Source organism: Juglans microcarpa x Juglans regia, chromosome 4S, assembly GCF_004785595.1.
Source record: "Juglans microcarpa x Juglans regia isolate MS1-56 chromosome 4S, Jm3101_v1.0, whole genome shotgun sequence".
NCBI lineage: Eukaryota > Viridiplantae > Streptophyta > Magnoliopsida > Fagales > Juglandaceae > Juglans > Juglans microcarpa x Juglans regia.
Window position 1 is genome coordinate 8,428,755 of NC_054601.1, and position 23,459 is coordinate 8,452,213.

A 23,459-nucleotide genomic window follows, 5' to 3' on the forward strand; every position below is an offset into this window, starting at 1 on the left:
GCCATTCGGTGCATGCATCCACCCAAGAATCTTACTATTTCACACTCCTATCCTACACCTCTCCTCATTGTACTCTTGAAAGATGCCTTTGTTTGTGATGCTTTATGTCAATGCCCATGGATGGACATCAATTGCTTTTATCCTACACTTCAAAATCTACATTATTTTCTCTCAAATTTTCCATTTTACTATTGTGATAGTATGATCTTATCCCTTGAAACATTAAAAAAAAAATAAATATAAAAACATCTCATGATTATCCACACACCATCACATCACGATAGTTTAATAATTGTGGGATGATAGTGATATGATATATACTCTCAATTCTCGAGTGAGAAGTGCAAGATTATAGAGTTTTGGGACTTAAGATTAAAGCATTGTGAATGGGGAGATGAGTCATGCAGATGAAAAATTCTAGAAAATGAGACGGAAATTACGTGACGCCGTGAATTACTCAGAGGTTACGTGATTTCTTCTTTTATATTGATAATAATGAAAAAGAAGAAGAAAAAACAGGCCGAAGAAGGACCCATTTTCATCTCGAACAGTAAATGAATTCTCATTTCAGGAAATGTTGTCTTGACCGGGTGCTTTTTCAATGGATGATTGAATGACTTGTACCTCATGCTACGCGGAGAGTCAACAATCTCAAACTATAACCCAAAATTTATGAGAACCGGAAAGGTGGAAAAAACATAATTAAACCGAACCCTTTTTACACCCTAATTTATCTCAGCATTTGCTAAATTATTTTATTATAAGTGGTGTGTTAACACATGTAGCAAAATTCATATATAAAAGATAATATCCTTCTTACAATTAGATATTGTCAGATATATTAGTTTATTGTTAATTCATTATGACTCGCTATAAATGAGTTTAATTAAACTTTTATGCTGTGTGTAAATTTTACGTATTTTTTTTTATAAAAAATGAATAAATTTAAAATTTATATAAAAAAAATTTAAACGAGAAATCTCACTTTATTTTTTTAAAATGAATTACTCTTATCATTTATTTATAAATTTATTAATACAAAGAAATTAAGGTTTGCAGGTGGGAAGTGGGAACAACAGTGTTATGAAAATTTCAATAATAAAAAAAAAACAGTGTTATGAAAATGGTACGAAGAATCTGTAGTACCATGTGGTTATACAGTAGTTTCATGTCGATATTCCACAGCACTTGTACTTCATTGTTTCTTTTATGGTGAGGCGGTAATTTCATGCTCGAAGTTAAAACCACAGGGATGGAGGGGGAAGTATATCGGTCAAAGTCGTACTCTTATTCAAGAAAACTGCCGCAGAAAGCCATTTCTTTGTATCAATTTGTCTAGCAAATAACTTATGGAGAGAGAGAAGAAAAATTAAGGAGAGAGAGAGAGAGAGATATTTTGATTCTTTATGAAAATAGATATTTGGTTGAAAAAAATATAAGATTTAAAATTTTAATCTTTACTTATAAATGAGCTCCTGCAAATATAATAATTTAAGAAAATACAGCAAGTAAAAACTTTTTCGGAGCCTGAGTTTCTGTTTCTTGTACCAATGACATCATAAGTAGGTACAAGGTAGTTAGCAACAAAGCAAGTTTAACAGCGTGAGAGAGAACATCTTTTTAATGTTTTTTTAACAAAATTTCAATGTTATCTGTCGATTATTTTCACACTGTAAGTTGAATATGGTGGCTATAACAATGGTCGTCGGGACTGGTGGTGCCGGCGTGTGACGTGACCGGAACGGAAACGATAAAAGTCGTCCGTAATATGTTTTCAGGACCTTTTTGGCTTCTAACGCTTCCTTTAAATTAATTTTTTTTATTAAAAAAAAGGACAAATATGATTTTCGATATATATCCTCAGTTAAATTAGTAACAGGAAAAGTCGTAGATTCTTCGTTGGTCACAGGGCGGCCTCTACTAAAGCCCCAATCTTGCTGCAATTTACGGCTTTTGCCAACACCGAAAGGAGGAGGAGGAGGAGGAGTTTGTTAGAAGGTAAAGACGAGGAGGGTCGTGGGGGGAAAAGTCTGCAAGTTGCAAACGCAAAAAGTAAAAGATGGTTGGAGGGTGCGGAGGGACTTCTCGCTTGTTTGGTTGAGGTTCTGCTTAGATCGGTTTCTCTGATGGATTTGAGTTAGCTGAGATTATCAGTTTTAGATTTCGGAGATTCGGAGGTTTCCTGATACTGGGCTCAGAACCAGTTGTTTATATATATATGTGGTTTCTGAGATTTCGGTTTCCAAAATTGTAAACCTTTAGATCTGAGTTCGACTTTAACTGTTGGTTTTGGTTTTTGTTCGGTTCCGGTTGAGGACATGTGGCTTCACTTCACTTTTTTGTGAAGGTATTTATTTGTTCATTAATTTCTGCATCTATGATCTCTGGGTTTTTGCAATTTATCCGCATATTAAATCTTTGTGTGACCATTTTAATTGGTGGCGAGAACATGGAATGCGAACTCAAAGCCTCTTTTTTGTCTTTGTTCTTTGGGTTATATTTTTGTTTGTTATTTTGGATATGATTTTTTTGGTAAGAGATTCCTATTCCTGTACTTATCAGAAGAGATATGGGATTTCCGTGTGCTGAGTTTTTAATTTCATTTTCCTGACATATAGAGTAATTCTTGAGAAGAGAAGAGGAGAGATATGGAGGAGGCAGGTCCGCAGGTGGCTTCTCCCATTTTCATACACCCGCAGACACTGCAGAGTCGGTTTTCGATGGCCAAGAAGCGTGATCTGCTTAATGTTCAGGCGAAGCCGCCATTGATGACACCAACAACAGAGCTTCAAAACCATATCATGGATGACTGGAACGCCAAGGGTTGGGATTGGGACAGCGTCAGATTCGTAGCCAAGCCCCTGGACCTGCGGCTTGGTACTCCAGCTACAGCAGCAGCAACAGCAGCGGAGCAGAAAAAGAAAGAGAGCTCTCGGTCTGTGTCTGTGGAGGAAGAAGACGAGAGCCTTCGGCTGAATCTTGGTGGCGGCTTGAAGTTTGTGGAGGAGGAGCAGGAGCCCCAGTCGAGGCCAAACAAAAGGGTCCGGTCCGGATCTCCCGGTACCGGCGGAAACTACCCCATGTGTCAGGTTGATAACTGTAAGGAGGATTTGTCAAACGCAAAAGACTATCACCGCCGACACAAAGTGTGTGAGGCTCACAGCAAATCTACCAAGGCCCTTGTTGCCAAACAGATGCAGAGGTTCTGCCAGCAGTGCAGCAGGTTACCATCTAGTTTTGTGTGTGACTGTGCGTGTTTCCTCGCAGAGTTTCATGTTTTGTCAGAACATTATACATCAATTTCTTGGTTTGACTTTCTGCCAGGTTTCATCTCCTTTCTGCGTTTGATGAGGGTAAGAGGAGTTGTAGGCGTAGACTTGATGGGCATAATCGCCGTAGAAGGAAAACCCAACAGGAGGATGTTACAGGACGGCTTCTACTTCCTGGAAACCGGGACAACACTGCAAGTAATGCGAATTTAGATGTCGTCAATTTGTTGGCTGCTATAGCTCGTACCCAAGGTAAATGAGACTTGCTAAATGTATGCCATTCCTTTTTCTCTCTTTTGATTCTATGCTAATATTTATGTATTCAAAATCATAGGGAAAAATGAGGATAAAACAATCAACTGCTCATCGATACCAGATAGAGACCATCTTGTTCAGATACTTAGTAAGATAAACTCGTTACCTTTGCCTCCAGACCTGGTGGCGAAGCTGCCCAATTTAGGAAGCTTGCATAGTAAATTACCGGGTCATACTTCTTCGGAACAGCAAATCAAACTGAATGGAAACGCATGTTCTCCTTCAACAAAGGATTTGCTTGCTGTTCTTTCAGCTCCCCTAGCCACGTCTGCTCCCGATGCTCTCACAATACTATCTCAAAAGAGCAGCCAGAGCAGTGACAGTGAGAAAACTAAGATTACTCACTCTGACCAAACTACTCTCAATCTGCAAAAGAGACCTTTAGAATTTCCTTCTGTTGGAGGAGAGAGAAGTAGTAGCGGTTACCAGTCTCCTATGGAAGATTCTGACGGCCAGGTTCAAGAAGTGCATGTTAATTTACCTCTGCAGCTGTTTGGATCCTCACCTGAAGATGATAGTCCTCCAAAACTTGCATCTTCTAGGAAATATTTCTCATCCGACAGCAGTTATCCCATTGATGGGAGGTCTCCTTCGTCTTCTCCTCCTACTGTGCAAAAGCTGTTACCGATACAGAGAAAAAGAGAAACTTTGAAGCCTGAGAAAATGACAATCAATAAAGGGCTTAATGCAAATGTTGTCGCTAGCAGAACTGCTGATTCTAAGAGGCCCTTTGATCTGTTCAGAGGATCAAATACAGGAGCTGAGCATGGTTCATTTCAAAGTTTTCCTTATCAAGCTGGGTATATCTCTTCTGGGTCTGACCATTCACCTCCAAGTCTGAATTCTGATGCACAGGTAACTAGGCACTGCATGGGATTTTGTTTGAGCTTTATAATTGCCATTTTTCCTCTGGGGCTGTCTGAACTTTATTTTATTTAATTTATCATGCGTATGAAATAATTGTATGATTCCTCCCACAGGATCGCACTGGTCGAATAATCTTTAAACTTTTTGACAAGGATCCGAGCCATTTTCCAGAGACATTGCGGACACAGGTGAGGAGTTTATGGCATATCGTATCACTTGCCCATCGTGTCATTTGGATGGCGTGGAAACGTAATAATATATTTGTTGACCTGTTTTGTAGATATCCTGTTGGCTCTCTAACCGTCCATCTGAAATGGAGAGTTATATAAGACCTGGTTGTGTGGTTCTATCAGTTTATGTGTCAATGCCATCCGCTGCCTGGGAACAAGTGAGTGAACTGCTGTAATGCAAGCTGAGCAACATTTATGTCGCCACTATACTGACCACTTGCAGGGTGTATGTGTTCTTTGCAGTTTGAACAAAACCTTCTTGAGCGTGTCAATACTTTGGTTCAATCTTCAGATTCTGATTTCTGGAGAAGTGGGAGGTTTATAATTAACACAGGCAGGCAATTAGCATCGCATAAAGATGGTGAGTACGAATGGGTTGGTAGACTGAACTTTTTTTTTAGGATGTGGATTGGTTATACTTTTTTTTTACAATCTTTTTCCTTTTAGGTGTTATGATTTTATACAATCCAGATTTTTATCTAAAGAATAAGATGTGCCATCTGGACGAACATTAAAAAAAAAAAAAAAAAAATGTTTCATTTGGATGGGTTGTAAACGAAATAGAAATTTTGGACTATCTCCCTTTGATTATAACTTGATCTGCACTTTGTTCTTCAGGAAAGATCCGTCTATGCAAATCCTGGAGAACATGGAGTTCCCCAGAGTTGATTTTGGTATCTCCTTTGGCAGTTGTGGATGGGCAAGAAACATCTCTACTTTTGAAGGGTAGAAATCTCTCTAATCCTGGAGCCAAGTAAGTATGGTGTACTTTTTTTCTTTAGATATGTTCAATTAATACATTCCCTGTTTTAAGAGCTGGTTTACAAGTTGTGCAGGATTCATTGCACTTATATGGGTGGTTACATATCGAAGGAAGTTTCGGAATCTACCTGCCAAGGAACCTCGTATGATAAGATAAATTTGGTCAGTTTCAAAATTCACTGTGAATCTCCTGGAGGTGTCGGTCGCTTTTTCATTGAGGTAGTGCTCTGATAAATTCTTCTTTTTATTTGTAGTTTTCTGTTCAGATGAATAGAATCCTTGAAAAGTCTACATTGTTCTTGAACTTTACCAATATTATGAGCAGGTAGAAAATGGTTTCAAGGGCAATGGTTTTCCAGTGATAGTAGCTAATTCAACCATCTGTGAGGAACTGAGGCTTCTCGAGTCTGAGTTTGATTTGGAGGCAAAAGAATATGATGACATTTCAGAAGACAATACAAATGATTTTCGGCGACCAAAGTCGAGGGAGGAAGTTCTGCACTTCTTGAATGAACTTGGATGGCTCTTCCAAAGGATAGGAAACACTTCCATGCTTGGGAATCCTGATTATTCACTTAGCCGGCTCAAATTTTTACTCACATTCTCTGTTGAAAGAGACTGTTGTGCTTTAGTTAGAATGCTCCTAGACATACTGGTTGAAAGAAACTTTGATGGAAATGTACTGACAAAGGAGTCCTTGGAGACATTGTCTGAGATTCAGCTGTTGAACCGGGCAGTTAAAAGAAGGTGCAGGAAGATGGTTGATGTGCTCATCCATTACTCCATTACTAGCAGTAATGATGCCTCCAAGAAATATATATTTCCACCAAATGTTGTGGGGCCTGGAGGTGTTACACCTCTACATTTGGCTGCTTGTACGTCAGGTTCAGATGATCTGATAGATGCTTTGACGAGCGACCCACCAGAGGTATTCTACTACTGATACTCTTATCGATGTTATTAATTATATAATTGTTCTGATGGTAGTGGTGATTGGTACTAGGACTCTGTTACAACTATCAATTTTAACTATCAGATTTTTCAAGGTTTGGGAAAAGTAAAAGGAGGGAAGTGTTTGGCAGCTGGGATTGATAATACTAGGATGACCTGCCCTGGTCATCGAATAATAGTTTTAACAATAAAAATAGATTGATGAGAGCCAAAATATGATTTTGGTTCTTAAATTGTGTATCATATAATAATTTCATCTTTGAACCGCCAATTCATTGAATATATTAGAGAAGCAACTTAATGTTATTTGCGACCGATTTTACCATTAGAAGTAAACAATTTTGCACACGTCCTTATGATAGGGATGTGACAAGTTAGGCCATTTTTTGATCTTATAAAAAAATAAAATAATTTGAAAATATTGTGGCCCTAATATATGTCGTATGTTTCCTTATGGCTCTGCTTTTATGAGAAAACCAAAAATTGTCGTGTCAGCGTGTCTTATCATATTAGCATTTGTCATTTTATAATGGCTAAATTGACAAATTTGTTTTTACTGATAAAAAAGTAATGGCTAAATTGAATAAGTGAACATTTATAAAAGTTCAATGCTGAATCGGGACAAGTTCACAGAAATTATAGCCTTGAAACAATAGTTCACGGATACAATTAGAATTTGAACTCTTGTTAATCCTTCTTTGTTTCATCCTTCTCCTGTAGATTGGATTGAACTGCTGGACTTCCCTTCTTGATGCAATTAGACAGTCACCTTATGATTATGCTATGATGAGGCATAATCACTCTTACAACAAGCTGGTGGCTCGTAAACTCACTGACAGAGAGAATGGTCAAGTGTCAGTGATGGTAACGAGTGAGATAGAGCAAGAACGGTTGGCAATGGAGCCAGAGCATCAGATAAGTACCCAAGTCAAACAGCTCAGATCTTGTGCCAGGTGTGCAGTTGTTGCAAGGAAGCACAACATGAGGGTTTCAGCTTCCCAAGGATTGCTTCAGCGCCCCTTCATTCATTCAATGCTTGCCATTGCTGCTGTCTGTGTTTGTGTCTGCTTGTTCTTGCGTGGCTCCCCAGACATTGGCTCGGTTGCCCCGTTCAAGTGGGAGAATTTGGGTTTTGGCACAATATAATGTTAATGGGGAGATGCTTTTGGACAAAGGAAATAGCGGCTCAGGTCGGTTGAGCGCAAGTTGATTCTGATATCAAAGTAGATATCGGTTAAGTTGATTTTTGGAAATGAAAATGAGTTATGCTGATTACATTTTGAAAATGAGAACTAAGGGTTGGACAGGAGTTGTGTAGACAGTCCTGAGAAGTTAGGAAGTTATGACCAGGATCAGGCATGACATGATTGAGATGCTGCATATAATATCTTCCTAACTAGTCCTAAGATTCGGGATGCCGGCTTAGATTGCAAAATTTCTTTGGCCGGTATCTGCTGAAAGTAGGTGATTTATTTTTGACTTAGGAATTTAGAAATCTTCAGCTCCTGAAACCTCTAAGCCAGAGGAAGGGCGGAAAGCTGCACGATAGCAAGGTGTTGGATGCCCACCCAGATGGAGTAAAAAGAGAAGTCGAGAGAGAATGCAAGCATGTATAGTTTCGTAAGAGGTTTAATTTGGTTAATCCTATGTGGTTTTATTTTCCCCTTTATATTCCTTTACAAGTCATGGATCATAATTTTAGGGCATTTACAGTGTAAACATTGTTGTCTCTATAAGCTAATCGGTCTCTGGTGAATCACACGACAATATCATATGAAGCACGCAATAGTGAAATATTTGTTCAGTTTTATTTAAAATAAGAGGCATGTATGTTAGTATATCTCTAAGTGCCAGTCTGATTTTCTGGTAATATCTGTACATTTAAGCCACCTGCTTTAAAGGACGTGATCATTTTATTTTTTTTGAACGGTAATATTTTCCACTGAAATGCGAACAAATATCATTGAAATGCTGCCTGATTGATTGCTATCCGGGAATGCATCTCTTCTTTTATCAGCCTTCTACTCTCTTCTACATGATGTAACGATAGGATGGCGTGTACTCTCTTCTACTCTCTTCTTAGATGCCAACACTATCGGATTGGATTGGTACCTTGACGCTTCTTCCGACCACCAATACTGCTTTTATACCTCCAAGAGATACTCGATCTTCAGGTGTTAATGGTCAGCCAGAAATGTAAATTTTCTTGTTCGCTGAAAAGGAGAAAGAACTTTGAATCTTTGATGTAACTTTTGTGGAAATTAGTAAATGGGAAGGAATTAACATTGTGTTATTTATTAGTGGGTGGGTCATACAACCGGGATTCATAAAGCTGATGAGTGATGAGAATGGGAAGAACTGAGCAATACAAGCAAGAATTAAAAGACAAGCTGTGAGTTAAAAATGGTTTTACTCCAATTAAACATCTTTGCTAAGCAGACAATTTAAGTTATTTCACATTAATTTAGCAGGGAACGGCCTTTTCCAAACCAGCATGAAAAAGACACCACCATGAACCATACACAAACATACAATTAACAATCATAATAATACACTTTCTGATCTGATCACTCAACACTTTATCCATCTTGGATATCATGAACAGCTTGCATATATATCGTCCTGTTCCAAGAAGAAGCCAAAATATCTTTTCCTTAATTGTTTCCCTCAGTTCTAGCTACTTCGATTTCTGCCCTTTCCTCTGGCAAGATTATCACCTAAAACTTCTCCAACACCTTCTGCAATACCCTCGACCAGCCCTTCAAGGAGCACTATGACAACTTTAGATACAACCCGGACGGCAGACCCTAGCATGCTGGGTTTTTCGAGATCTTTGATCCCATTGGCATAGAGCCCATTAACCATATTCTTAGCACAAACCGCATGGAGATGGTAATCACAAACAGTGCAGTGGAACACACGGCCTGACCTCTTCCTCTTGCACACGCCACACACAAAACCAGAATCGCCATTTGCACCCGTCGTGTTTGCGGGCACAAGTCTGAGGGTATGCGCAGGGTGGCATAAGAAGCTGGTTTCCGAAGAAAGCCTCTCGCAGCAAGGGTGCATCTGGAAACCACAGGCACTGCATCGGAAAGCATACCCTTTGACGGGTTTGAAACAAACATCACACTTTGATTTCCCTTCTTTACCTAAACAAAAAGGATGAAAATTAATGAGCCCAAAACGGATTTATCATTGACATGAATGATCATCAGCTTTGAGTACTTCAACTGCATGCGCAAAACAATAAGATCATTACCTGGCTTAGAATAGAAAGTAAGCTGGTGCAGGTAGTGGAAAGGGTGGCCCTTAAGATCAGGAGGAGCATGGGCACAGAACTCGTGCAGCTGAAAATCACATTGTTGGCAAGTGAACCTCATTCCTGCACCATACTCCTTGCAGCCCGAGCAGGTAAAGTGGTCTGGAAGGTCCACTTTCGATAGAGGGTGTTGTGGGTGATTAAAATGAAGCATCTCTTCCCCCAAGATAAGTTGTGGGGAGGTGGGGAATTCGATGAGAGGATACTTTCTGGGTACAGATGTTGTGGGTCTAGGATTTTTAGGGAGTTCCATTGAAGCAGATCTGTTCAGGAGAAATGATCTTGCCTTGTTTAAGGTTTTGTTGTTTCCCAGGGCTACGTACTTGGGACCTTCCTGGTTTAAAGTAAAATTGTTGTGCAAACTGCTGAACAGACGGGGACAGATATTTATATGCTGGAAAACCCGACACTTTTTGGTCATACAACCAAATCATGACACTATTCCGGAGACTGTACGTGTACTGGAAAGTAGATGCCAGTTAAGGACACCTTCGAGTAACTAATTGCATTTGCATGTGCTTGCTATTTGTACAAAAGAAATATTAAGAAATTCACCAAATTGGTAAACACAACGGGAAAGTTCTGTGTTCTATATATATATATATATATATATATATATATATATATATATATATATATATATATATATAGGTGATGAGATGATTTTAGATAAAAGTTGAAAGTTAAATAAAATATTGTTAGAATATTATTTTTTAATATTATTATTGTTTTAAATTTTGAAAAATCTGAATTGTTTATTATATTTTATGTGAAAATTTTAAAAAATTGTAATGATAAAATACGATAAAATGAAACCGTTTCTGTATCCAAACGCAGCTTTAATTTTTCTCGATATTTTTACTCACTATTAATCGAATTTGATGGTTCAATACAAAGAAATAAACACAGTATTAAATGTTGATGCAAATATGCCTTTATCCGAAAATCTTATGTGAACAACGTTAATTGCTATAAAATCGACATGATAATGTGATTATTTTCTTTAGAATTGATCATCTAATCGGGTCAAATAATTAAAGAGATCACTGTTCAATCCATCCACAAGAAATATAGCTAAAAAAATGTTTTATAATATCTAAGAAAAAAAATAGATTTTTCTTACAAATGAAGGAGTCGTGTCTCTTGCGAAGCAAGCAAGAGAATATAAACATGCATGGCCCAGAAACAGTGTCGATTCCCAATAGAATAGATTATCAGGAACTGAACACAAAGCTTGCTGCACACTCAATTGGAGAAAATTATAGATACCAGTACACCAAAGTCAAGGCTTTCTTTTGGCTTTAATCATGGGCAATGGTTTTTGTGATTTGATCAACAACAAACCTTTCCCACCAAAGCACTCACCTTTTAAGACTTCGTTTGGATTCTTGAATGTGATCAATTTATCTCAAAATTAAGTTCTATTTTAGACCTATCATAACATTTAAATATAGCTCTCAAATCACTAAACATTACTTAACTCAAAATCTTTTTACACGTAGGATTTATATCTTTTTTAACTCAATACCTCTTTACACGTGAGACCTATAACCTTTTTCAATTTTTCATAAATACTAATATTAGGTGAGTTCTATAAAACTCACTCCACAATCTCAACTTATTATTATTTATAAAAAACTTAACTCATCTCAATTCAACTCAACATCTAAAACGAAATTAATAGAGTTCTAATATTCGATTCTGAAGTATAAATCATAGGAAATAATTTGCAGCCTTTTATGTAAACTAATTAAATTCGATAGGATACTGCATGGAAGAAGGGGTTTGTGGAATTGTGCACACACATATATATTCCTTTCTTATTTTCTCTATGTTGAGTTGTAAGGCATTTCATGATATATTTTAGTAGGACGCCTTTCTTAGTCACTTAAATTGACTAAAGGGGTCTTTAAAGTTATCAGTTTTTGTGGTTTACAAGTGATTCCTTTGATGCCAAAGAAACACACAAACCAAACTAGAACTTAGCAAAAGAAAATCGAGAGATTCCCTTTGTACATTTTTAAGACATTTATACGCGTTGTCGACTGTTTTAAATTTTTATTAATCTCATGTTATACTTTGAAATATTATTGAATTAGTATCTAAAGTAGATTTTATAGTATTTTTTATACAATTAGTAGTCAAAGATATTATATGACTCACTCCCATATGTTTGTTTTTCTTTTGAAAATATTTTTCTTTTTAAAAATGATAGTTGCAGTCGTGAGTGAGTAAGCGTCGTGTAATCATTTTAAAAAAAAAAAATAAATTTAAGATCTACATAAAAAAAAAATTAATTTTTTAATATTAGATCGTATTCTTTTTTAAAATGATTATATATTTTTTATATACTTTACGACTGTAGATAGTATTTATATTTTTTTTAAGCGCATTCAGTTGCCGCCACAACTTTTGTATGATAAATGATAATTACTTTCCTTCTTCGAAACAACCCCCTCCTCTCGTCCAAGATTCTTTCCCCACTAATAGTTGATGATGCAGTCGCTTTCAATAACACAGTTACTTTCACGTTTTCTGATGTTCCTGTCTTTCTTTGGATGTTATTAAACAATCAAGCAGAGTTTAGGAGATCCTTTCAATTAATTCACCACCCAACTCAATATTATGTATCCTATCTGCCAACAATATATACTGATGTTTATGCCCCTAAAATTAGATAGAGGTCTCAACCTCTGCCTTATGAAGACCGGCATAGTTAATGTAAGTTACGATTTGGACAGTAGATTGAATTGAGATGAGATGAATTTAGATGAAAATTAAAAATTAAATAAAATATTATTATAATATTATTTATTATTATTATTTGATTTTAAAAAGTTGAATTACTTATTATATTTTGTACGAAAATTTAAAAATATTATAATTATGAAATGAGATGAAATGAATGGTTTTTATATCCAAACGGGACATTTCTCTGACCCTACGATTTTGGGATGAATCTGGGAACCCAACAACAAATTTAGTCTAGTTCAATGCAATCCCAACACTTGGTCCCTGATCAATAGAATAATGTTAGGTATAAATCTAAAATAGATAAATCTCAGATAAATTTTTTATAAAAAGTTAGGTCATACTAATAAAGAATAAATTTTTTTACAATTTTTTTAAGTGAAGTCTGTTCTTTTACGAGCCTGACTTATGTAACTTGACTATATGAAATTTTTACAAATCATTTATCTGACCAGTATGGTGTTGGTATCTGCCACCTGGGAAGTGCCTAAAAGAGGCCTAGACAATCGCATTCGCACTACCGCATGAATAAGATGGCAGAGAAGGGAATCCACTCCCATTTTATTTTATATTATACTCGTTCATTGTTTCGTTTGGGGACCCGGGTCCAGTTACCTAAATTCCAGGCTCATCTAAATTCTCGCCAGGCTGATGCCCTTTGCGCAGACTCAAATCTCTCGTTTGTTTTTATAATTCTTATTAATTCTTTTTTATCTTATCTCAATTAATTATTATAATTTTTTTTAATTTTTATATAAAATAATTTAATTATTATTTAATTTTAATTTTAATTTATCTCATTTTATTTCGTCTCGTGAAAACAAACTAGGCCGGCCATGACTTCATTTGGATTCAATTCCAGCCTACCCTAATAATATTCTGTCTACAAGGAAATCTCCGTACGAATAATATTGTCTTAAATTTTTTTTATTTTTACCAACATTTATTATGCAGCACATTTTAAGTGATTGTCATTTAATCGATTGATTAATATAATAAACCGCTTGAAATTACTAATGTGTGACTGAAGATACAAAATATAGGGTGGAGAGCAGCATTCCTCATCGTGTCATATTGTCAATCAACTCAACAAGAAGCAAGAGAATCATGTTGCTGACCAGTGCCGTACTGATGCAGAACACGAGCTAATATGGGCTAACATATTTGAATTTCCTCATCATTGGAAAAGTCATCGGCTGCTTGGTGCCTTTGCCCTGGTACGTAACCATGACCTCCACATGGTCAGTCCCGAGCCCCGACCTCCATCATTGCCGTTTAATGTTGCCATGAGCATGAAGACCCGTGATGATCCGTTGTATCTTCTGTAGCATGCGTTCAATACCTTCGAAATGTTGTTGGTTCTAGGGCTACAACCCCGTCAAATCCGAGTTGGGTTTGGGCCCAACCCGCCAACAAGAAACAACACCACCACCCCGAACATATTCGGGTCAGGTCAAACCGCGTTTTTTTTTTAATAAAAATATTGCATGCAAACGAAATCTCTCTCTCTCTCTCTCTCTCTCTCTCTCTCTATGCGTGTGTGTATGTCTGAAACTCCCTTTGAACAACTAAAATCTGAACTGTTGAAAACCAGATGATGCAAAAGACATTGAAAGGAAAAGAAGATGATGAAGAAAAAGAAGGAGCATTGGGAATATGGGATTGTCGAAGCCCTTTATATGACTCGTACGAATTGGTTTCAGTATCATTTGCGAAGGTTCTGCATCTGCTACCATGGTGGCTGGCTTGGATAAATTTGATGTGAGGAAGTTTAAAGGCAAATACAAAATAAAGTCCAAGACTCTTCTTCCCCTCACTTCCACCTGGCTCCATACCAAAGACAATCCCAAATCTTTTCACCTAATGCCTGCAAACAAGAGAAAGTAATACCCGTTTAAAAACAGATAAAGGTGAAAAAGATAGACTAATTACAGAAGAAACTAAAATAAAACATCCTTGCCAAGTCCAACCAGAAAAACCCACATCACTGCAGAAAGAATGCCAGCACTCGCACCATTGAAATATATAGGAGGATGGACCTTTCTGCCTTGGAAAGAAACACTTACCGAAACAGAGCAAAATATAGCAAAACACAACTTTAGCGTAACCGACAAGCTGGCTGCAGTCAGTGGGCCTGTGGCAATGCCGCACCCTCACTGGGGAGAGAGCCCCTGTGCTTTTGTCCTCAAGAATAATTCGACGATGGTGATGACGAAGAGTATGGGGAGGGCAGGGCAAGGCGGCTAAGGTTTGGACTGCAAGTAAGAATTTATAACGTCACTCTCGTTAGATTAGTCAAAAGCTAAATTTAATAAGTATGTAATTATTAAAAAATAAAATATACACACATTAGATTAGTTAAATTCTAAATATTTAGAATTTAATTACAGTAACTTTAAATTTAAAAGTTACTGTACATATATCAAATACATATTTTATTAATTATTTATCTCTCTCTTTCTTTCTATCATATATTTTATCACAATTAATATATTAATTTGAGTTAGTGATATATTAATTTATTAAGAATATGATTATTAATTAATATATAATAGGTAGAAAAGTAAAATATGATAAAATAAAATAAATTAATAATTAAAAAAGTAAATATTTTTAAAATTATTAGTTATTCATTACTATAATGAATAAATGTATAATCTAATGTAGAGATTTAATATGAATAATTAAAATTAAATTCATCTTATATTATTTTATTATTATATAATGAAAAAATAGTTAATGTAGAGATTTATGTGAATGGAATAGTCAAAAGTTAAATTTTTTTACATTCATAAAAAATATCCTTTAAGTTTGACTAATCTAATAAGAATGCTCTAAATGCATGTTAGTCGGGTTGAAACCGATTTTTAACGGGTTGGACCCGAAATATAATCCAAACTAATTTTAACGGACGGGTCTGTTCGGGTCTTTCCGGTAGGCCGAGTTTTCGGGCTTTTTGCATAGGCCTAGTTGGTTCTGTTGGCTCTGTGATGTCCGGAACTTATGTTAAAAATAATTTAACATTGAGGCTAATTTAATCTGGTGTGGTTGAGCTCATTATAAAATAGTTAATGTTGAGGTGGTGTTTATGATAGGGAGGTTTTAGATGAGATTCTGGCAGCAGCTGCACGCCCAACAGTTATATAATATAAAGGCCCAAGTATGTTTCTTTCGGGTGAGCGTGCAGGCCCAATGATGGTTACATCTCTTTCCAAGACCACAATGTCCTAGTAGTTTTTGTAGCCAAGCAAGGCTTTATCGGCCCAATATAAGGTGAAGTTGGAAGTAACAGACAAACAGTAGACATATTTCACCGCAGAATTCAGTTCTCATTAATATTAGATACAGTCAGTTATGTAAAACTTTTTTTAAAAATAAAAATTATATGTGCAGCCATTTTTCATACTCTTTACGTATTTTAAAAATGTAATTGGTTGCATCATTTTTTTTTATAAAATAATTATTTTAATTAATCACATCAATAGAATTTGTTAAGTATATATAAAAATGACTATACGTAACATAAATTTTTTTAAAAGATTAGACTCCATTATTAAAAGTAGCTTACAACTTTTATACACTCTGTAACGGCAAATACGGTGAGTGGAGCCAGAGACACTTCATGTTGTGATTAGGCAACAGGGGCTGCTGTGCTCAGCCCGTGCCATTTATTATTTGAGTTAAATGAGTAATGCCAACCATTCTCTTCCCTTATTTTCATATATATTTTTTTTTGACAAGTTAAGATAGCATATATAAACTAAGTAGTTGTAATGATACAAGATTCAATAGGGTGGGAGTCTTCGACAATCTTTCCAAAACAATCAAAAAGTAGCACCAAAAAAAAAAAAAAAAAAAGGGGTAAGTCAAAGGCTTGACAACCCAGTCCCATAAGGGAAAGCCGCTCAAAAGTAGTTTTGACATAATCTGATAAATAGACTATAAACCTACGACTAAACGCCATAGTCGAGAGGAGTGCGCTGTATTTTGTTGATCTGGTCCAATTGTAAGAAACTATCACGATCATATCATCTTGATCGCTGGTTAGGGAAAACATGAACATAAGAGAATAGTAACTAGAAGATCTAACACACTGGCAAAGGCCACCACCGACGGCAGTGGCACGTGTAAGGCACGCGCCACACTAAGCAAGAAAGGAGCAGGCGGGTCTGAAAGATCCAAGGCCGCTGGCCGCTGGAAACCCCTTCTGGTGTGGTGGCGCGTGGAGCCTACGGGCACTGTAAGCCGCGCGTGAGCCATACGCGCCACTGATCTGGACAGATTTCTATATAAAGTATTTTCATTTGGTTATATAAAGTATGATTGAATAATTTCTTACTTCTTTTAAAAATAACAAAATTAATAAATAATATCACTTTATATAATCTTGTCAACGTTATTATTTCCCCCAATGCATGTTAAAAACTGATTTTCCACTACTTTTTGCATGCATGCAAATTTTTTCCTACTTCAAATTTATAAAAATAAAATAAAATAATTATCAATAAAAATACAATAGTATCATACCCACATTTTATTTCATTATTTATTTACATATTAAATATCGATATATATAAATAAAGTGTCCCCAACTTACCATCTATTGTTCAATGCTGACATAAACAAAAAGATTGCTACACCAAGTTGAAAGTTACGTGTTTTCTTGTTGCTTAGTACCATGCAACCACATAGATAGTGCAATAGCTTTCTTGGTTGTTGTCATCGCCTGTGCTGATGCAATCGACATATCAGGAACATGAGATTGTTCACTGATATTATAATCCGCATTTATATCTGGATAATTATTGTGATTGCTATACAACACAAATACCTCATCATCAGGTGTAACTGTACGAATGACGTTATGTATCGTACAATATACAACAATAAGACATCATTGCCGAGTTGGAAGGTACGGGGGCATAAAATTAAAATTCGAAAATGCCTCTTCAATCTACCGAAAGTTTATTTAATGACATTTTGAATGGATGAATGTCGATAATTAAATAGATCCTTATATCTTTGGAATGTACGATTGTCATAATGTTCAAATCTGTGGTACTTCACCCTTGGATACGGTAGTATAAATCTCTTGGTGCAGGAAAATGTAGAATCTACTAAATAATAATAACCTAAAAATTTAGTATAATATTAATCTTTTATAAAGATGGTATATAGAAATTATTGCAAACTTAAAAGGTACAAATTAAATAATGTATACAAATTACTATTTGGAGGCCATGGAAAATTGTTTTCTGGACGCCTTAACGCATCGATTAAAACATGAGCATCATGGGCTGTACCCTTCCACCTGGCGTACATGAATGTGAATTTCATATCGAAATCACAGACACAAGACAGTGATACTGATTTAGATATGTGTTACTTACTGAAGCTAGTACAGATGCGTCGATCATGACCCCATCTATTACACCATGATATTTCTGCAGATTTTTGTTAAATTTGCATAAACTTCAAAATCGTGTATTGATGACATTAAGGCATTTGTAAAATGCACTTCTCATTCATTAACCTACGAAAGTAACTAATGTAGAAAAAACTTAGCTCAAACCGTGCATAATGTTTGAGATTTCCTTGAATATAAGGTATCACCCCAGTCATCTAAGTTGGTTGAATCACATAGCGCAATAAGCGACATAATGTCCGCATTACTGCGTAGACATGTCGACGATTTCAACCGAATGTTGAAACCGGTTAGCCACATTTTGTTGAACCACACAATGTCCAACGGTGTAGCAAAACATTCCTAGGAGTTCCTCAATAGAGGCCTCTCATGATGAATCAAGCAAAGCCACATCTCTACGTAATCAATCGCGTAAGGCCCAAAATGCTTATACCTCCATTTGGAACAACTCATAACAGTTGTTAGGATGTCCATTCAAGATTGCGATGATGTACTCCCTTCCACACAAGCTAATGTTATGTTGTGGCCTAGGCATAAGAGGTTGGGCATTATATTGATGATCCATTATAACCATGGTTGGAAGAGCCACCTGTTTGTAGATATCAACGTCACAACTTCTCCATGCATCCCATTCTGCCCATCTATTTGCATCAAATGTAATTGAGGGGTTACTATTGGAGCCCTCCTCGCTTGCCTCATTCTCCTCGGTGTTTACCCCATCATTTCACCAGTTATCATTGTCCATTCTGCGTTTTTCAACAGAATGTTGACACAAACATTAAAGGCAATAAATGTTATATTTGTTTAACATACTACAAACAACAAAATAAATATTTTTATCAACTTAGCAAGCACTTTCATTAAAAGCAAGCCAATGTTTGAACTTAAATTAGCAAACATGAAATAAATGTTAGAAATCAAGACAACTAATAATATAGCGAAAATCAAATCAAGCAACACACCAAAGTTTGACAACTACAACTTATTAAAATGTTTTGATAAAATAAACATTGGGGCCCGAGATGTGTGGTCAGAGTAGCAACCAGACCCACTTTAATCTCAAGTCTGGAGTCATGTGCTGGAAGACAATTAGAATATTAGGATCCATAAAAGCTTTCATTGCACGAAGATGAAGCTCTGATGGTAGAGTAGGGATAATTTCCTGCAAAAACTTCATACATTGTGCAATACTGCTAAAGGTTGCATTAGACCCACTATTTGAACCCTTGCCTCTACTGCGATTCGAACTATATGAAGCGTACATCTTAGCATCCAAGTTTATCTGTGATGCAATGCTGGCAGAAACTGTTTGTAGGGAATTGCTAAGCTCTGGTGAGATTGATGGCCCAGATGGGTCCCTATGTCGCCTACTAGAATTCCTTAGCTACAGTCCCCCTTTGTGAGGCGAGCCGGTCATCTCAATGTCATCCAGATCAATCGTTAAGTCTGTGCCAGTGCCATTACCTGTGCCTAACACGGGCTCTTGGGCCTTCAATTCATCCTTTAGCCGCTAGTCCTCCTCTCTAGCTCTCTAGAGAGGGGTTCCTGCGTTGAGGCATAATGCAATACCCATGTGGCGACTGACTGACCAAAAATCGCAGAGGATAGTGTAGTTTTGACAGCTGTAAGTCTTTGAACTTTTTTCCACTGGGGTCGGACCTAAGAAATGGAATAAAAATTAAACAAATTTACTAAAAAAAGTAAAAATCATTTAATCATATAATGGGCCATGAATTTATTACATAATGCAATAAATAAAAAAGAAACGTATTAGACCAAAAGAATAGGAAGGTTACCTAGAATGTATTTGCCCAATGTTCTTCTATTCTAATTACAATTTCGTGACAGGGTTCCAACCCATGCTTGTTTGACCCATTAAATCTGTAAACTGGCTTTGTGTCTTCTTAAGAAGGGCGATTTTGCCCTACACTTGTGATGAATCAACAAGCTTAATACCAAGTTCAGTGAGGCGCGTGACAAATCAGACTGTGTCACAATTGGTAATTTTGGACCCAACCAATTTACCCTCCATTGTTTCTTGGTACAACATGTCGACCAGTATCTCCTCTAACCCACCATCTCAAAAATCGCAATCACGTAGGACATCTACGTCATCCATAATATGCTGCTAATAGGCAAGTATGACAATACAAACAATAGACAATGCACTTAAGCCATATGAGAACATATTGATATGCATTCAGCACAAAGATTTAAGTTGACTAATTAAATGCATGTAATATATCATAGAAAGAATGCAAGCCTAAAATGCAAATAAACATTATTTTAATGTATTTGTACTGATTATTTAATACCACATACGAGGAGCTACCGGAAGAGCATAGGAAGTATGGCTGCAAGTTAAACATAGCAATTAGGAAAGTAAGTTCCAAAGAAGACTTGTCAATTGTCAAAACATAACAATTATTTACAATGCTTTTTACATAAACAATGTAGTTATTTTTTCAAATTGCTAGAAGTAAACCATAACAAATACTTGGTGGCTTCCCTGGTCACTACCAAGCCAACAATAAAAACATGGTGGCTTTTTGGTGTATGTTAACACCAATATATTATTATAAATAAAAACCAATATATTAAAAATACCAAATATTATCATAAACAAACATCAATATTGTTTATAAACAAACACCAAAATATGTAATTGGTTTTTGAAAGCCTGATTAAATTAGTTTGTCACCGAAGCACTGCAAATTCTAGGAAATGCCAATGGAAAAAACACATATGGAAGAGAATCAGTGGATGAGTGATGTCATTTATTTGCATATAGGACTCACTGTTTGTTGAGTACACTTGAAGTATAAAATACTTTTAAAAAGAAAGGTGCATTATAGAAGAAAACGAATTAATGAGTTAAAACTTATGCAAGAAGAATGAATCATATAATAGATTGAGGGATAAAAACATGTGCTCTCCAACAACATCAAATTGTACATACACACACAATAAAAACATGTGCTCTCTCTAACAATAACAAGTATTCTTGGATGAAGACACTAGTTACCACTGCAGTTCAGGATGCACATACAATCCTACATTTTGCATGAAACAAACAAGAACTGCTCTCAAACTTGCCAGTCACTCGCTATTTCCACCATAAGCAAATTCTAACTTTTCTAAAAAATGCTCAGTTGCAACTAATACCAGGAAAAAAATAATTGTGACTGCATCAAAAACCTCGGTGTTTATAGCCAATGTTAAAGAATGTTTTGAAGTAATTCAATGCTGAGCGGTCTTCTGTTCAATAGGGAATGTAGTAGTCTACATAAAATTGGGATATCAATTGTAAAAACATTGATGAATTAAAGTTAAAAATGAGAGAAAGCAACCAAGTCATGGTTCACATGCTTATATTTTCTCTTTCTTTTGCTACCTTTTGTCACTTGAGTAATCAAATAAATATGGGTTAAAACAAAGAATTTTAATGGGTGAAGTATGAAAGCAAGAAGTCCCAAGGCAATACATGAAACAATGGCACCCCAATCAACCACTACATTCATGGTGGGCATGTTAAACATAATGGACTACTTTGAATATATATTAACCACCCACTGAAATCTATGGAGCACTGTTAAATTAATGATTTGCCCTCCTAGTTCTCCTTCCGCTTTTCTCCGATCTCTCCACATATTTTTCCATGTCAGAAAGAGAGATTGTCCCTTTTGTTAGTGGGTGATAGGATGAGATAGGCTAGAATTGTAATGACTGGTTTAGTGCAGAGGCAATAACATCAAAAGCCTTTCGAAGAAACACTATTGGAAGATGGCACAACAACAATAGTCAAGTTAGTTATGTTCAATGGTCCTTGGTAGTGCTAAGTTGCCATTTTATACTTCAAAATTCCCAACATTCAATAAAAGATGGCACAACAACAGACATTCTAACATGCACTCAACATGTTCGACAAAATTCAAATAAGCTAAGTACAGTGCAATTTAACAAAATGGGAGTGGATCGTTACTTACTCGATACGAGCGGGTCCTTGGAGTTGTGCTTGCCGATCTCTTTAACGGCATAGATCTCTAACGAATGTGGAGGTGGGGGATGAAGGTTGCAGAGAAGATGGATTTGTGCTTTTGGCATAAGCGCTTTTTTATAGAGGGAATGGGGCCACACTAAGTGATCCATGGCGACACTCCACCCTTATTGTTTGCATTCAATAATTGGTCACGAGTTGGGTACAAATGAAAAAGAAACTAACATATTTGATTGAAGTAAGAGTAAAGGGAACAAGGGATCTGTTTGACCACGAGCTAAGGTAAGCATAGTTGTTTATTTACACACCAATTGCAAGGATGCAAATACACTGTGTGAGCACATTGCTTGCATGAGTTTATCTAGCATGCCAGTCAATCTCAGTTCAGACTGTTCCGCATCCGTAACGAGATAGTTGTGTTGGCAACAATCTCTGTCGTTCGATGCAATTCGATTACTGTGTGACTAGCAGTGGTCCAAAAACGATGAACACTTGGGGTTGGTATGAGAGACATGTTCAGCGTATACAATAACCCGAGCCAAGCTTCAGTTTCCCGAGGACATTTTCTTGATTTTATGCGGGTCTGCTAGGGATAATGAGATTGGGGAAGGATATGTCTTTTAGGGAAAAGAGAAACAGAAAGTGATGGAACAATAAGGAATATGAAAAGTTACTTTTGTCAGTTGTGGATCCTGTGAAGTTAAAAATTGAACTGCACTCAATGAAAGGTCAGCTGTATGTTTGGATGTTGAGCGGAGTTTAAAATTGAACTGCACTTAGAACATCCAAACGAGCTCTAAACCTTTTGCTTGAGCTGCAAATTACAGAAGCTATATATAAAAGATAAAATTAACTTGTAATAAAATTTAAAAAATAAAAACTCTATTATCAAGTTGGTCGATAAAATACACCAGATAAAATGTTTACTTGATATAATATAATTTAAAAGATAGATTTGAAAATTTAAATATTACAAATGAAATATTATCAATTAAATGAGAGAGATGAAGAATAATTTATTTAAAAAAATTATTTTATTTTTCTAAAATTTAACATATTAAGTATATTTAACGTGGATTGCAAAGTTAAATATATGTAAATTGATTGACATAACTCTCAATCTCTAAAATAGAGATTTGAAATTTGAAACACTACTTCCTAAATGTAGAAAAAAAAAAAAAAAAGGTGAGATTGCAAGTATAATGTTATCCTTTAAATATCAAGATTATCAAACAAGAGTACCCCGAGAATCGTTGAAGAATGTGGCCGTAGGGTTTGTGCTTGGACCAACAATGTGGCGAGACAAAGATGACGTGGACAAGTCAATCTAAGCAGAATAGGCCATAGTTTTTTACATGTCTCCTAGGATCTAGGCTACTCCTTGGACATTGAACCTACTGAACACGAGACAGAATATTTTCTATCTTTTGTCACGTTTGTATTATAAAATATAGAATTAAGAAGATATTATTTTACTAAGAAAAATGATAGTTAAGTCGTAAATATGCAAGTAAATTATTTTAAAAAATAATAAATATGAAATTTATATAAAAAAATTAATTTATTAATA

At 36.0% G+C, this 23,459-nt stretch overlaps 2 protein-coding genes across 2 annotated transcripts; one reads left to right on the forward strand and one right to left on the reverse strand.

The window, feature by feature from the left end:
• The first annotated feature begins 1,890 nt into the window (after positions 1–1,890).
• LOC121263298 (squamosa promoter-binding-like protein 14) lies at positions 1,891–8,211 on the forward strand. The gene is made up of 11 exons (XM_041166111.1): positions 1,891–2,347; positions 2,619–3,223; positions 3,325–3,521; positions 3,604–4,439; positions 4,565–4,639; positions 4,732–4,839; positions 4,925–5,042; positions 5,300–5,435; positions 5,518–5,662; positions 5,769–6,371; positions 7,115–8,211. The coding sequence occupies exons 2-11, from the start codon at positions 2,649–2,651 to the stop codon at positions 7,538–7,540; spliced, it is 3,219 nt and encodes a 1,072-aa protein (XP_041022045.1). The 5' UTR covers positions 1,891–2,347; positions 2,619–2,648; the 3' UTR covers positions 7,541–8,211.
• Positions 8,212–8,789: 578 nt separating this feature from the next.
• Positions 8,790–10,078, reverse strand: LOC121263299 (diacylglycerol kinase theta). Its single transcript, XM_041166113.1, has 2 exons — positions 9,657–10,078; positions 8,790–9,546 (listed from the first exon to the last, which is right to left on the reverse strand). The coding sequence occupies exons 1-2, from the start codon at positions 9,967–9,969 to the stop codon at positions 9,068–9,070; spliced, it is 792 nt and encodes a 263-aa protein (XP_041022047.1). The 5' UTR covers positions 9,970–10,078; the 3' UTR covers positions 8,790–9,067.
• Between the last annotated feature and the right edge of the window lie 13,381 nt (positions 10,079–23,459).